Source organism: Piliocolobus tephrosceles, chromosome 8, assembly GCF_002776525.5.
Source record: "Piliocolobus tephrosceles isolate RC106 chromosome 8, ASM277652v3, whole genome shotgun sequence".
NCBI classification, from domain to species: Eukaryota; Metazoa; Chordata; class Mammalia; order Primates; family Cercopithecidae; genus Piliocolobus; species Piliocolobus tephrosceles.
In genome coordinates, this window is record NC_045441.1 from 49,521,866 (window position 1) to 49,533,177 (window position 11,312).

Sequence of the window (11,312 nt, forward strand, 5' to 3'; positions counted from 1 at the left end):
TTCCTTCCTTCCTTCCTTCCTTCCTTCCTTCCTTCCTTCCTTCCTTCTATCTGAACGTCCACCAAACACACCTGAAAGTACTGCAAGCAGGTCTTTGCTCAGGATTAGGACACAGAAATGAATCAGGACTTGTCCCTGTTCTCAGGTCATGTGGACCACAGAGCCCAGAAAGGCACTCAATTGGCTTGGCTCATCCTCTTCACTGTTTCCAGCAGGTATTGGGCCACATGCACCCAGAATGTGACTTCATCACCCAGCTGAGAGAGGATGAGAGTGCCTGTGTACAAGCAGCAGAGGAGATGCCCAACACCACCCTGGGTATGGGGCCTAGGAGGCAGGTGGCGGCTTCTCTGATTCCTTTATGTCCTCTGGCATCACCCCTCGGATTATTGCGGCAGCCCTGTGGCTGGGCTGAGTCTCTGTTGCTCCCGGCTCTCTATCCAGGCTGCCCTAGGACCTGGGATGGGCTGCTATGCTGGCCGACGGCAGGCTCTGGCGAGTGGGTCACCCTCCCCTGCCCTGATTTCTTCTCTCACTTCAGCTCAGAGTCAGGTGAGGGGTCCTGGGTGTGGCGGTGGGAAAGGGAGGTGCTTTTGTCTGAAGTGGCAGAATCTGGCAGACATGTCACTGGCTTTGGAGAGCAGGCCAACCTGGGTTTGTATACCAACTTCCCCTCTTCTGGGGTGACCTCAGGCCCATCAGTCAATCCTGACCTCTGCTCCCTGAGCTGTGAACTGGGGAGAACGAAAGCATTAACTGTGCAAGAAAGGATTAGAGTGTGGAACCTGTAAGTGCTGGACCTGGGTGCCCTCCAGGTGTTAACAGGAGGCTGGCTGCAAGGGTGGAGGGGGGCAGGCCTGCCTGTCTGCCAAGACACCACTAACTGCCCAGGATGGAGAGGGTGGGGCACCCCGCTGCTCTGCTTTACCTCCCTGGCCTGGGTGCCTGGACAGGGAGGGCCTCTTTTCTCTCCTATTGCCTTTAGGAGGCTGGCAGCCCAGCTCACCACTCCCCACCCCTCAGGGGAGTAATCCTCTCTGTGCAGAGATGGCGCCCGTGAAGTCAGAGATGGAAGGCCCCATAGTGTGTCCCTGGGCAGGCTACACTTGGGCCCCAGGCCTCTGGAGCCGCCCTCTCTGTTGCTGAGAGGAACCGTCCATGCAAACCCTTCCAGGGTCACTTGATGGTCCATGGCACCCCCAGCCCCCTCCTGGGGAGAGGGAAGGAGTTGTGGCTAGAGAGTCTTGCTTGCCTCCCAGGGGCTGTGAAGCGGGATTGTACCATGACTGGCTGGTCTGAGCCCTTTCCACCTTACCCTGTGGCCTGCCCTGTGCCTCTGGAGCTGCTGGCTGAGGAGGTAAGAGGCTCCCAGCATCCTGGAGGAAGGACTGCCATGGACATTTGTATGGGTGGGTGCACAACGTCGGGGCCTCTATTCCCCAGCCTGCAGGTTGGAATATTCCTTACAGCGGTTTTCCAGCAGACAGCAGTGAAGCATCTGGAGGAGAGGGGGTCTTCTGCTAAGTTACTCAAGGGTGACCCACGGGCCAAGTTACTTGGAGGGAGAAGCGGGGCAGAGGGCATGTGGGAGATCTGCTGGCTGCTGTCTTGGTTCCGTGTCCAGGTCTCCAGGGCAGGGAGCTTAAAGTGGTTCCAGAGGCAACAAGGATCCTGGCAGCCCTGGGAAGTTCCTTTTCTTCTCTGACCCTCAGTCTGCGGAGCAGTGTGCATGGTTGTGGTGTGGGCAAATGAGGGAAACTCAAGCCCAGAGTGATTGCAGAGAGCTCCTAATACCAGTGAGCACACCCACACTTCTGCATCCAGCAGGGCCTTTGCAAGACACTCCCACACCCATCATCCTGTTTCTCTGTCCCCTTGATCTCTGAAAGGTAAAGCATGACTACAAGCATTTTTCAGATGGAAGCATTTTTCTGTAAGCATTTTTCAGATGGAAAGACTGAGTCAGGGGCAGGCAGTGATTGCCTGGACCCCACAGGAGAGCTGGGATTGGGGCCAGTGCCCGGGCCCCTGCTCCCTTCCTTTGCCTGCGCCCTCTATCTTCAGGGCCAGGCTGCACTCTGACTGCTCCAAACACTTGGCCATGGGAACCTTTAACTTGACTGCTGTGGCTGTCCTCAGGTGTCCCTGGCTGTCTCCTTTATTTGGGGACATTGTGTTCTTAAGCCGGTGAGCAAGCTGGATGTCAATAAACAAGCTGATTTCCTCTTGGGCTTTTGTCATTCCCCAGGGACCTGTAGTTTCTGCGGCTGCCTGTCCTCACCCCCAGAGCATAATGAGCGTTAAGCATCTCCACTCCTCGCCACTGCTCCTCCCTCACCCGCAGGTCAGGTGGAAGGCAGGCTGGAAACAAAAGCTCTAGTGCACAGGGGGAGCTTTCCATGGTACCTGCGGACACCTCTACCTCCGGATGGGGAGCGTTGGGGTGGAAAGGCAAAGGCTTCACCTGCTTGATTGCCAAGCCTCTCTTTCCCCCAAAGGCCCTGAAGCTGAGACTTTCTTCTGTCTCTGCCCTTCCCAGGAATCTTACTTCTCCACAGTGAAGATTATCTACACCATGGGCCATAGCATCTCTATTGTAGCCCTCTTCGTGGCCATCACCATCCTGGTTGCTCTCAGGTTTGCCATCCTCATCACCAACTCAAGAACCTTGCTTGGCTCCCTATTTCTCAGACGGCCAAGTCTGCTTCCTTGCCTGCATAGCCAGGAACTTCCCAGATCTAGGCACCATACCCATGTCTAATTTCCCCTTCCCTTTTCCCCACCATGTAGACCCATCTCTTCAAACACCAGAACTCACTCCTATCTCTGCCCCTTTGCTTATGTGGCACTCATTCTATTTGCTTAGAATTCCTCATTTTTCTCAGTGTATTTATATCTGAGAAAGCCCAGCTTCTATCTGCATCTAACAGTCCTCTGCCTCCCGCCCGGAGCCCCTCTTGACTGTTACAACTCTCTGACCATTGTCCCTTTTAAGACTCCACCCCCTCCTCTAGCCTTCAAAGTCTGAGCACGGCATCTGGCCTGTGCTGATCTTGGTCTCATGGGGATGAGTGTCTCTGATCATCCAGGGGGCTCCCATGGGTAGTACCTGCCATTTCTGCCTCTCTTCCCTGAGACTATGAGCACCCTCAAGGCAGGGACCAGATATTTCTCTGTTCCACACTTACCCTGAGCACAGGAATGGTTGCTCAGCTGTCCTGCAAGGGTTAAACTGAAGCCTCAAGTCCAGCTCAATTCAATTCAGTTTGATTGCATCCAATTTGATTCGATTCACCTCCTGCCCTGCTCAGCCCAGTTGCAGCACACCAGAATCCCCTCCCCCACTTGCTTCTTGTTCCTCATTTCTCCCATTCCCCCCAGGAGGCTCCACTGCCCCCGGAACTATGTCCACACCCAGTTGTTCGCCACTTTTATCCTCAAGGCGGGTGCTGTGTTCCTGAAGGATGCCGCCCTTTTCCACAGTGACGACACTGACTACTGCAGCTTCTCTACTGTAATGGCCATGGGTGAAGGGGCTGGGTGGGTAGGGGAGAGAGGAGGTGGGATTACAGACCCAGAAGTGCCTGCCCCAGCCTTTCCTACCCTGTGGGCTGACCCTGGGGCTCCTGCATGGCCAATTACAGAACAGGAAAATGCTCCTCTCCCACGTCAGGCCCTAAGTTCTCATGCCTTTCCTGGACTGTGGTGTCGATCCATGTCATTTCCTATATTGCATGCTCTACTCCGCATTCTGTAGTCCAACCTAGACCATGTTTCACTATGCACAGCCTTTTCCTTTCCTTTCATCCCTCCCTGAGCACTCATTGGTCTGTGCTGGGGGTGTGTATGCAAGGGGCTGGGAGGAGCTGGGTCTCTCCTTCAGGAAGAGCCCATGGGACAGAATGCACACAGATTAGGGGACTCCCAAGTGGAGAAAGCTGAGAGCTAGGAGAGAATGAGAGAGGGCTTCAGGGAGGAGGGGACCCTGGAGCTGTGCTGGCAGCAACGATAGGGAGATGGGGAAGGAGAACATTTCAAGAGGAGGGACCAGGATGAACAAACTCGCAAAGGCAGAAGGACCTAGGCCATGTCCAAGAAACTGGGAAGGCACCATAGAAGTGGAGTGGAGACAATAAGAGGCAACTGAAATTAAAGGGAAGTTGGGCAGAATGTGGAGACCTAGCAACTGCTGGATTCTCTACAAGTGTGCTGGAAATGAACAGCGAAATCAGTGAGCAAACTAACACGTGACCTCAATTAACTGAAGAAAGAATTAATCATACTTCACACTAAGCACTTATTTTGTGCCAGGCATTGCACTAAGTGCTTTACATGTATAGTTATCCTTTGAACAATGTGGGGTTAGTGGTGTTGGCCCCCCTTTCAGTTGAAAATTCAAGTATAACTCTTGACTCCCCCAAACTTAACTGATTGCCTACTGTTGACCTGAAGCCTTACTAATAACATAAATGACCGATTAACACATATTTATCTGTTATATGTGTTATATACTGTATTCTTACAATAAAGTAAACTAGAGAAAAATTTTTAAGAAAATCGTAAAGAAGGGAAAATAAAGTTACTGTTTTTAAATGGAAGTGGATCATCACGGAGGTCTTCATCCTCATCGTCTTTATGTTGAGTAGTCTGAGGGGCAGGAGGAAGAGAAGTTGGTCTTGCTGTCTTAGGGGTGACAGAGATGGAAGAAAATCTATGTGTAAATGGACTTCACCAGTTCACACCTTTGTTGCTCAAGAATCAGCTGGCATTATCTCTTGAATTTTTAAAACAACTTGAAGAAGAAAGCATCATTTTAATCCCATTTTGTAGAGGAGAAGCAATTGGCAAGGTCACCCAGTGGCTCATGAGTGGGGCTGGGATCAAACCTGGGCCAACGGAACTCAGAGGTGGTCCTGCTCCCCCGCTGGCAGGTGATCAAGTCATGCAGTGAGTGAGTGAATGCACAGGTGCCTGTGTGTGTTTTTTGCAAGACAGAACTGTGGCTGAATAAGTCAACTCTAGGGATTGACTTCAGCTCAGGAAGGATGGGGGTAAGTGAAAATAGAATCAAGTCTTAGGCAGTTTCCATTTAATCCTTATGACAAGGACTTGAGCTAGGTATTGGAAGTTTTTCCTTTTACAGATGAAAAGCTAAGGTGTGAGGAGATTTGCACAGGAAATAGATGGCAAATTAGAAGCCAAGCTGTCTAGATCCCAAATCTGTGCTCTTAACCCTCAGTGTATATCACCACATCTCCTCTCAGGTGGCCCAAGGAGCTGGAGATCCCAGCCTAAGGTGGAGGGGCCTGGAGGTTCTGTATCTGAGTAGGGTAGGGGAGACTGGCGTGGGGGCTCCAGTGGGTGTCCCAGCTCTGAAGCACCCAGGTCCCGGCCCCCAGGTTCTATGCAAGGTCTCTGTGGCCGCCTCTCATTTCGCCACCATGACCAACTTCAGCTGGCTGTTGGCAGAAGCTGTCTACCTGACCTGCCTACTGGCCTCCACCTCCCCCAGCTCAAGGAGAGCCTTCTGGTGGCTGGTTCTCGCTGGCTGGGGTGAGCACTGAGGGCGGGTTGGGCACCATTGGGAGGTAAAGGGCTGGGAAGGCCCAGGGAGTTCACATAAAGGCCCCTTCACCTCACTCTGAGGCCCAGAGAAGGGGAGGGACAGGCCACAGTCCGGCAGCAAGTGTTGGAGGTGGCACCAGGGCCCTGGCTCTAGGGTCCTGTCCAGCCCTTCCTTTGCAGTGCCCTACCTGGCTGATGGTGGTGGGAGGTGGGGCCAGAGCTCAGAGCCAAAGATGCAGACCCCCTCATTTGTGTCTCCCCTGTCCTCCCATAGGGCTGCCCGTGTTCTTCACTGGCACGTGGGTGGGCTGCAAACTGGCCTTCGAGGACATCGCGTGAGTCGGAGTGGCCACCTCATCATACCGGCTGGGTCTACATGGGGTGTGGAGTGGGCAATCAGGCCACGGGCTGTTCTCCAGGCTGGGAAGAGGAGGAGGAGGGACTGCTCGGCTAGGTTGGGGGGGTGGGAGAACAGTCTGTGGGTAGCACAGAAGAGGCATGAGCCTGGCAGGAGAGTGGAGCTCAGATTCCTAGGGCTGTGGGGCTGGGGGAAGGTGGGGCGAGGGAGTTGCCAGGGGGCTTCCTGGAGAAAGGGACGTGTTGGGGCCAGCAAGGAGGCCTTGAACAGGCAGAGTTCAGAAACGTTTGTCCATCTAGGTGGATACAAAGGGTGAGCCCAGCCTGGATGGGGGTGCCCCTTTGGGTGAGACCCTAACTGGCTGAGACAGGAGAAAAGGCTGGATGGGAGGTGGGTGAGACCAGAAGTCATGAATACCCAAGAGAGGAGGGAGGTGCCTGCGTCACCACAGTAAAGGGGACTTTCCAACAATGGCATTCTTGCCTCGCTCCCCAGGTGCTGGGACCTGGACAACAGCTCCCCCTACTGGTGGATCATCAAAGGACCCATCGTTCTCTCAGTCGGGGTCAGTCCCTGGGCCAGTGTCCTTCACTTTATTCAGTCAACCTCCCTGGAACTACCGAGGGGCTGTGCACAGCAGGAAATGCAACTCCAGGCTGGGTGTCTTGAAGACTGGGCTCCAGCCTCGCTCTGCCACTGATTCTCTGTGAGGCCCTTTCTGGGTCTCAGTATCCTGTTAGTAAAACCAGAGGGGTGGTGGTCTCCATCAGCATGGGGGCAGTTCCAGCTCAATTTTGATGAGTGTAATGCGCTGGTTGCAGATCATTTACCACTGCAGTGAGAGACTGGGGGTGCGGAGTGGGGGCAGTAAATGGAGTCTGCAGCTAAACCCTTCTCCTCCCTCTGCTCTCACACACAACACAGAGGCAGTGAAGACTGCTTTGCATGGCTTTGGTAAATGTACAAATGTTTTGCAACTTAGCAACTGTGCAAAGTGAGGGACATCTGCTTTGTGCTAGAGAAGAGCCTGGGAGGTGGCTGGAGGCAGGTGGCGAGGCCTGATCGCCCCCCTTGATCCCAGGACTGGAGAGGGACAGGAATCCTGGGTCCTTCTCTGTCCTCCAAGGCTCAACTGTGGGACCTCCCAGCTCCAGGCTACAAATTCTGGAGCAATGATCTGTGCATTTATTCACCTGCACGTTCTCACGTCTCAAGGATTTAAATTTTCTAGTTCCCAAATGGGCTGGGGATCACCCCAGCCACCCAAGGCTACCCCCTCACCCTTGTCTTCCACCTTCCTATGCCTCTATTTCCAGGTGAACTTTGGGCTTTTTCTCAATATTATCCGCATCCTGGTGAGGAAACTGGAGCCAGCTCAGGGCAGCCTCCATACCCAGTCTCACTATTGGTACTGTGTGTTCATGTCTGGGGACACTGGGAAAGGGTAACTGGAGAGGGATTCGATGTGGTGGTTCTGTCTCTTCCAACAGGCATTCATGACCTCAGCCCCATACTCTTCCCTATGTTCCCAGAGACAGAATAGACCTGGTCCCTTCCTTCTAGGGGATCACATTATTGGAAGGATGAGGACTCCAAACAGCCAGTTCCCATGCCAAATAGAACGATGAGTGCTGGGGTCAATTTCTATGGGAGTCTGGGGAGAGGGATCCTTTCTAGGTAAAGGGTGGTGTGGTCAAGGAAGACTTCCTGGAGGAAGTGGTTTTGAGCCACACTTTGAAAGATGCATAGACTTTGGGATAAACTGGGGCAAGAACAGTTGGCAGGGGAACCAGTAGGATCCAGGGCCCAGAAATAAAAAAAGCCCAGGGTGATTGTGGGGAGGTGGCATTTCCCAAGGTGGCTGGTTCACAGAGTGGATATAGGGAGGTGGTAGGAAGTGAGAGGAGACGAAGTGCACATGACAGTTTCTAATCCCAGCCTTGGGAGCCTCGGATTTGTCTTTCCTGCAGGCGTCTCTCCAAGTCGACACTTTTCTTGATCCCACTCTTTGGAATTCACTACATCATCTTCAACTTCCTGCCAGACAATGCTGGCCTGGGCATCCGCCTCCCCCTGGAGCTGGGACTGGGTTCCTTCCAGGTGAGGCCTCTGCAGGCACTCTTTCTTTCAACTGGGGGTGCTGGAGGGAGGTGCTGTTGCCCACGGGCCTTGGCTAAGTTCACAACAGGGTGACGGCTATTCTTTTTCATCCATCTATTCAAATATCTGTCTGTCTGTCCATCTTCCAGCCACCCATCTATCTATGTATTCAACTACCCATGCATTCTTCCATCCATTCATCCATCCATCCATCCATCCATCCATGCATCCATCCATCCATCCATCCATCCACTCACCTACCCACCCACCCACCCATCCATCCATCCACCCACCCACCACCTATCCATCCATCCATCCATCCAATCTATTCAACTCTTACTGATCCCCTATTATGTGCCAAGTGTTGTGCTCATTCACAAGGGATGCAGAAATAAAGTCAGAGGAATGGGGCCAACAGTACAGCCCTGGCAGGCTTGCTACAACAATTCTATGAGACAAGATGCCTGGCACATAGTAAGGAATGAATGCATCTAAATTCCCCTTTCAGTCAGACCTGGCCCAAGCCATAGCTTGGGGATGAGTAGGGAAAAGGTAGCAGAAAGACTGTGGACACCTTCAGGCCAGGCCAAAGTGTTCTGATGGGGTCTTTCTTCTTTGCCCCACAGGGCTTCATTGTGGCCATCCTCTACTGCTTCCTCAACCAAGAGGTGTGTGACTTTTGAGGCTATCCCTCATGGAGTGCCCCTCCCACCAGACCTAAGGCCTCCCCTCCTCTCTCCCACTCAGGCCCTGTAAACCCCAGTTCAGGCCACACACCTTGACTCCTGTGAGCCTTTGTGGTAGTCTGTCCTGAGCTTCTGGAGCAAGCTGAGCCGGAATATTTCCTGTAAACATCTCTTATCTATCCTTCCTCTGAGCTGGGCCAAGTTCTACTAGCTACTCTTCGGGAGGTGGAGGAGGCCTTTCAGGGATCAGGAGAAGGATTAGGGTAGGGAGTCAGAAGGAATCCCCCAGTTACGTGTTCCTAAAATTGAACAAAAGGGAGAGTTGGGGAGGGGGTACGCCAGCTGAAGGAGAGACAATCAGAGAGAACAGATAGAGGAACCAAGAAAGTCAGAGGTAAACATACAGGGAACTAGGAAAATAATCAGACGCAGAGACAAAGAGGAAGATCCGGAGCCCGAGAAACAGAGAGCACCTAAAGGAAACAGACACACAAAGAGAGTGGATGGAAGGGGAGATAGGCATGAAAAGACAGAACAGATGGTGCTGCTGCACATGTGGAAACGTGGGGACATGGCAGAGACTGACGCAAAGTGAATTCCACCCAGGAGACACTGAATTTCCCCCTTAGGACAGTCCTGCTCTGGGGAGAGAGGCGGGGGAGAATTGATCTCAATGCCCCAGACTCCCAAGTTCCCCCTTCGTGCACCTGCAGGGCCATGCGCTTCCTCTGCTGGCCATGGATTTGCCACGGGCTCTGCATTCTGTGAGAGCTGGCTGCAGATGCCCTGTCCCCTTTGCTGTGGAGTGTCGCTCCCATCTCATCTGCCACCTCTGTCCCTTGCTGCTCCTTCCCCTCTCCCTCTCTTTACTCCTCACCTGGCCTCTCTAAGTCCCATTCAGCCTCATCTGGTGTCTGGGTATAGGAGACCATGGGCCCTGGGGGTCCTGGGAGGGGCAAGAAGCAGCCCAGGCTGAGGCTGGTGGGGGGTGGAAAAAGTGTTTCCACAAAGAGTTGTGAAGGGAGCTGTCTCGGGAAGCAGTGTTGGAGACCAGGTGGTTACATACCTCTGGTGACAGGGAGCTTACTACCTCCCAATAGCTCTTTCTGTTGTCAGGCAGCTATGGGAAAGATCATCTTTATGTTGAACAGGTATCTGATTCCTTTTATCTTTCACCACAACCCCAGTTCGGCTCCACTGCATGAGGCACATTCTCTCAGCACCCTATGCCCCTGAAAGCCCCTCGGAGATGGAAAGATACAGACAGCACCCCCACCCCCCAATCCCACCATTCCACCTCACCCCAGGCTACTTTTCTTTTAGTTACTTTCAATTCCCTCAGCTGCAACCCCTCAGATAGAGTTCTGAATCCTCTCTCCCTTCAGAGCATGTCCTCTGGACAGATTTCCAGTGGCCAGAGTTGAGCTCACAAAATTGAGCCCCAGAGCAAGGAATGGTCTAAGTGATTAAGAGAGAACAGGGTGGTTATTTGACCAGGAACTCAAGAAAGTACTATAAATGTCTTTAGCTGGGCTCAAAGGCAGGGCTAAAAGGCAGAGAAAGGAGCTAAAAGAATGGTGAGAAATACTCACAGGAAGGAGGAAGTAGTATCCTCCAGAGGTAGTACTTAGTAGTGCCTGTGCCCAAGCATGACTTTTCCTGCCCCATGTCTCTGTTTCTCTTACACGGTCTCTCCCTGCACCTTAGTCTCATTGGGGTTGAGTAGCAAAGCCACAGGGGGACCTTCCTAACGTCCTCTTCCTTGTCCCTGGAGGTGAGGACTGAGATCTCACGGAAGTGGCATGGCCATGACCCTGAGCTTCTGCCAGCCTGGAGGACCCGTGCTAAGTGGACCACGCCTTCCCGCTCGGCGGCAAAGGTGCTGACATCTATGTGCTAAGCTGCCTCATCATGCCACTGGAGTCCACACTTGAACTTAGGCAGCTACCATGGGTCTGCCACGCTCTGGCAGAGCAAGGGGGCCATATCCCCACCCCAGCTGTTACCCAGCCTGGGGTAGGGGCGGCCCTTCCTCCCTGTCTCTGCATCTGACTCTCTTTTGAGGTTCCTGTATGTTTACTTCTGACTTCTGTGGTCCCTCTGTGTCTGCTCTCATCCATTCCTCTTCCTGGGGCCTGGGGCTCTAGCCCAAGGCTCAGAGGAGCCAATAATCCTGTAAATGAATAGACATATGTTTGAGTGAATAAATGGGCCTCTAAAGGGGAGCGCACCTGCGTTCTTTATTTGGATGTCTGGTGCTGAGCTGCGTTCATCATTCCTCAGTTCATGCTACATTATGATTATGTATCTGTGCAAGGGGCCTCTTGTTTTATTTATTCTTAAAATGTACTCTCTTTTGTCTTCACCACTCCCATTCGCCTCCTCTCACAGGCAAACAAGCGAGCATGGTTAATGTGAATACTTGTGTTTCTGTGTGTCTTGCAAAATACGTGGTGTTTTGTGTGTCTGTACTTTAATTCACATAAATGCTGTTGGTCATATGCCTCATCCTGCTTCTAACGTTTCCCCCTCAGCACTGTGCTTTTAAGAGATGCTCCCAGGACTGGGCGCGGCGGCTCATGCCTGTAATCCCAGCACTTTGG

The 11,312-nt window shown here is 52.8% G+C and overlaps 1 protein-coding gene across 1 annotated transcript in view; it reads left to right on the plus strand.

The window, feature by feature from the left end:
• The window catches only part of GHRHR (growth hormone releasing hormone receptor), a 14,668-nt gene extending 3,775 nt beyond the window's left edge, over nucleotides 1–10,893 (plus strand). The window contains exons 2-13 of the mRNA XM_023186051.2: nucleotides 216–318; nucleotides 445–552; nucleotides 1,260–1,357; nucleotides 2,540–2,637; nucleotides 3,382–3,514; nucleotides 5,400–5,553; nucleotides 5,840–5,900; nucleotides 6,419–6,488; nucleotides 7,240–7,331; nucleotides 7,894–8,023; nucleotides 8,650–8,691; nucleotides 10,484–10,893. Coding sequence (XP_023041819.1) covers nucleotides 216–318; nucleotides 445–552; nucleotides 1,260–1,357; nucleotides 2,540–2,637; nucleotides 3,382–3,514; nucleotides 5,400–5,553; nucleotides 5,840–5,900; nucleotides 6,419–6,488; nucleotides 7,240–7,331; nucleotides 7,894–8,023; nucleotides 8,650–8,691; nucleotides 10,484–10,609 — 1,215 coding nt within the window. The 3' untranslated portion in view covers nucleotides 10,610–10,893. The remainder of the gene's footprint in view (nucleotides 1–215; nucleotides 319–444; nucleotides 553–1,259; nucleotides 1,358–2,539; nucleotides 2,638–3,381; nucleotides 3,515–5,399; nucleotides 5,554–5,839; nucleotides 5,901–6,418; nucleotides 6,489–7,239; nucleotides 7,332–7,893; nucleotides 8,024–8,649; nucleotides 8,692–10,483) is intronic.
• The last annotated feature ends 419 nt before the right edge of the window (nucleotides 10,894–11,312 follow it).